This window comes from Octopus bimaculoides, chromosome 29 (genome assembly GCF_001194135.2).
Source record: "Octopus bimaculoides isolate UCB-OBI-ISO-001 chromosome 29, ASM119413v2, whole genome shotgun sequence".
In the NCBI taxonomy this organism is placed as follows: domain Eukaryota; kingdom Metazoa; phylum Mollusca; class Cephalopoda; order Octopoda; family Octopodidae; genus Octopus; species Octopus bimaculoides.
The window spans coordinates 8,568,683-8,573,036 of NC_069009.1; the positions used below are offsets into that span (position 1 = coordinate 8,568,683).

Sequence of the window (4,354 nt, forward strand, 5' to 3'; positions counted from 1 at the left end):
TTGAGCTTTGGACCTCACAGAGGCAGTGACAGGTGACTGAGACCTTTGGCGATATACCATGCTCATGTAGACCTGTTCAGCCAATGCTGGTCTCACATAATTGGCACCCATGCTGGTGGCATGTAAAAAGCACCCACTACAGTCTTGGGGTGGTTGGCTTTAGGAAAGCCAGCGAGCCATAGAAACAATGCCAAATCAGATTGGAATTTAGTGCAGCTCCTTGGCTAATCAGTTCTGTCAAACCATTTGACCCAGGCCAACATGGAAAATGGATGTTAAATTCTTTTACTCTTTTACTTGTTTCAGTCATTTGACTGCGGCCATGCTGGAGCACCGCCTTTAGGCGAGCAAATCAACCCCCAGGACTTTTTCTTTGTAAGCCTAGTACTTATTCTATCGGTCTTTTTTGCCGAACTAAGTTATGGGGATGTAAACACACCAGCATTGGTTGTCTAGCGATGCTGGGGGGACAAACATGTACACACACATAAATACGACAGGCTTCTTTTAGTCTCCGTCTACCAAATCCACTCACAAGGCTTTGGTCCGCCCAAGGCTATAGTTGAAAATACTTGCCCAAGGTGCCACGCAGTGGGACTGAACCCAGAACCATGTGGTTGGTAAGCAAGCTACTTACCACACAGCCACTCCTGCGCCTATGATGATGATGATGACATTGTATCCAAGCCCAATTATTACAAAGTGAAAATCTTAACGACATGCATGCACGCTCTGGATACGTTTGATATTGACAACCATCACAGGAGAGGGTGTCATGTCTTCACCAACGTTAGAGAGTCTACATTGTTTTCATTCATTCAAAGTAATGAAGTTGACAGAAGAGAAATAAAAAGAACCAGTGTGAGATGGTGATAGGAAAGGTGGTAATGAGAGAGGGATGGGGACAGGCAGCTACATACTGGTTGTTGGTATGGCACTTGAGTAGAAAAGCAGTCAGAGAAAGAATATAGAAACCCAGCAACAATTGTTATTAACTCTTTAAGAAAACTGGAGAGAATTTGAAGAAATTCGGTGTTAATCTCCCAAAGTTAATTTCCATGCTTAGAGAGTAATTGAGTATGGATGAAATTTCACATGTTGGCAAGATATACTCTGTCCCCGTAATCTAGAGTCCTTTGTTGGCTTGGGCATCTCTACAGTCTTTCTTGATGCTGCTATTGTTGCTACATGGTCCTAGACACTCCCCTCCCACTACTTCTATTAATTTGGTATCACAGAACCAGAATGGTTGGCTACACAAACGACTATCCCATATTCCCCTCCTGCACCCTTTCCCCTTTCATATAAGGCAACAACACAGTTGGACACAGGTGATAGATGGAAATCACATGATATTAATAATAATAATAATTTCTTTTAATAATATGTAACTCATTAGGCATTCACATTACTGTGTAAAATGTAATGTTTGTTTATTTGCATTGTTTTCAACTAATCATTTACCATGTTGTAGCCTTGAAATTTCAATGATGTGATTGTATATTTTCAAAAGGACATTGTAGGGTGGGTGTGAGATGCAGGATCTGGCCAGTTTGAACATAAAACAGATTGAATATTTGGGCCGGATATAAGCAGATTAAATGCTAAAGGGTTAATATAATAATAATGATGAAGATGGTCACTTCCGTTGATTTCGAAACATGAGTGTTTGAAGGAGAGGATGATAATAATAATAATAATAATAATAATAATAATAATAATAATAATAATAGCCCTGATGTAGTACCAGGCACTGGCTCTCATGGCTTCTGATCTTAACTGATTGGAAGTGTTATGTGGATGTTTTTTCTTAATACAAAAAATAGGCTACAGCAAATATTTTGCTCAATACCACAGATTTGCTTGTCAGTTGTTTGACCTTAACCACTTGAGCATGTCTCTTGATGGCTGACAATATGTACATCTCTGATCATAAGCAGGAACAGTGGAGGAGCATCATAGCTATGTGTTGAGAGGAGTTCTTTGGGGTTTGAATAATTAATCTCTGGAAACAAAAGTGTTTCATCATCCTTATACAAATCTTATTCAGGGACCTTTCGAGAGAGATGGGCTACTCGACCTGAAGAAAATTCTAACTGGACCTCTCCTACAAGTTCATGTGCTGGTTATCTTGATATGAGATGACCATGTTGCGTGCACATGGTTGTGATGCATGTGCCTGGTGTACCCTTTTCAGACAGGTAGTTATGACGGGTTTATTGGGCTTCATATATTTGTACCTCAGTGTCACTTCAATGGCATGCACTGCTCTCTCACTCAATAATGTTTCGTTGACTATAAACATGTTTGCATTGTTGTTGTGATGGTGATGGTGGTGGTGTTATTGGCCTTGTGAGCAAAACTTGAGTCGGACAAAACTATGTAGAAGCTTGTCATGAGCTGAACCTGAGTCAAAGAGCTCAGCATTGACTCACAGATATTCTGTTGAGTCTGCCTGAAGGTTACATTAATGGTTCACTAATCTGTAGAAGACTCAACCACTTGCACTGTGTGTGTGTGTGTGTGTGAAATCTATACAAACCCAAGCAACATCACAAACTCCATGCTGCTATTTAATTAACACTCATTAACACTGTTTGTGTAATTAATGTTCAGTTAAAATTGTTATAATAACTTTTATTTTTTCCTTTGTTACTTTTTTGTGCAGAAATTAACAAATGTTTATTAACTGTTTAATTAACATAACACTTCTAAAAGCAAACTTCGTTTGTTTATTTACGTTTATCGTAATTTGAATTTAACATATGATAGCGTCTCATAAAGCAAGATTTCTATACATCTTAAATTTGCAGAGGAATCTGTAGTGGGGGTGTTTAGCTCAATCGGTCAGAGCATCGTGACGCGTAATCACAGAGATGTGAGTTCGAGTCCCACAGCTAACCACCTACACTTTTTTATGCAAAATAGGGGTAGTTTATCCTGTTCAGGCTATATTATTAGCATTATCCTGCGATTGAGAATTTAAAAATCACTTAACTTTTTATTATTATTATTATTATAATTATTAAGCTGGTGAGCTGGCAGAATTGTTAGCAAGCTGGGAAAAATGCTTAGCAACTTTAAATCTGTCTTTACATTCTGAGTTCAAATTCTGCCAGGCTTGACTTTGCCTTTTATCCTTTCGGGGGTTGATAAATTACCAGTGGAGAACTGGGACCAGGGGTAGGAGGTCTAGATATGATATATCATGGACTATACTGGAGGACTGCAGTGTGACGTGGACATGTTGTACTCTTTCTGCTGGTGTACTCAACTAACCTCTCACTCCAAATTTATGCTTTTGTTAGAAAGTGTGATTGTTTTTGTTACAGTCGAGAGAGCAGTGCCAATCCAAGAACTGGATCTTCCAGACCGGATGAGCTGAAGAGACGCCTGTCTGAAGAATCTCCTAATGACGATTGGACATCCAAAGAAAGTGAGTTCAAGCTTATATATTTATATGTGTGTGTGTGTGTTTCATTATATATATATATAGTGTGTGTGTATATATATATCTATATATATATATGCAGCATAGATGAAAAGTAAGGAGGCATTAAAAATTGGTAATAAAATCCATATTTTTTTTACAAATTTACAGAAACCAATGATACATGTTCTTTATTACATGGGAAGCTGAAAGTAAATCTTCATATTTCAATGTAAGCACCTCAAATGGCCAGGGATAAAGTGAACAACCTTCTGAAGGACATCATCTGGGATATCATTGAGAACATCCTGAATCCGTGTCTCCAAGTCCTCCAGTGTGTGAGGTTTTGTCTTGTACACTTAAGCTTTTATGTAACCCCGCAGGTAAAAATCACATGGAGTAAGATCTGGACTTCTGTAGCCACAGTCTTCAGGTTTTAGCTCCTGCACATAATGGGGTTTCCATGGACAAAAATTAAATTCTTTATGCAACACTGTACATATTATGTGTCTTGTTAGTCCACTTTCACAAGCTGTTTGATATGTTGATTTTTGTGGGCTGCAATTAAATATTTCCTGCATGTCCTCCACTGATTGGGATGTGGTTGGACAGTCACTTCTTGCATCATTCACAGAGCCTGTGATCATCAGCTTTGCGTGACATCTTTTTGTTGTCTCCAGACGTAGTGTTGCAGGCTTACCTTTCCATGCACGCCACCATCTCTGAACCAAAACAATGGAATTCCACACTTCATAGCATGCTGCTATCTTAGCTCACTCCTCAACAGTCAAGTGACTGGCCATCTGGAAAATAAGAAACTAGAAGATAAGAAATCCCCATTAGTGTTGCTTGTTTAGAAAATGTTTTCGTCATGACTTCAATGATACTAAAAATTCTATAAGCAATTTCTAATGCCTAGTTACT

General features: G+C 38.7%; 1 protein-coding gene across 1 annotated transcript in view; it reads left to right on the plus strand.

The window, feature by feature from the left end:
- The window catches only part of LOC106868305 (poly(A)-specific ribonuclease PARN), a 68,877-nt gene extending 65,313 nt beyond the window's left edge, over nucleotides 1–3,564 (plus strand). Inside the window, exon 20 of the mRNA XM_014913496.2 lies at nucleotides 3,333–3,564. Coding sequence (XP_014768982.2) covers nucleotides 3,333–3,549 — 217 coding nt within the window. The 3' untranslated portion in view covers nucleotides 3,550–3,564. The remainder of the gene's footprint in view (nucleotides 1–3,332) is intronic.
- Nucleotides 3,565–4,354: the final 790 nt, after the last annotated feature.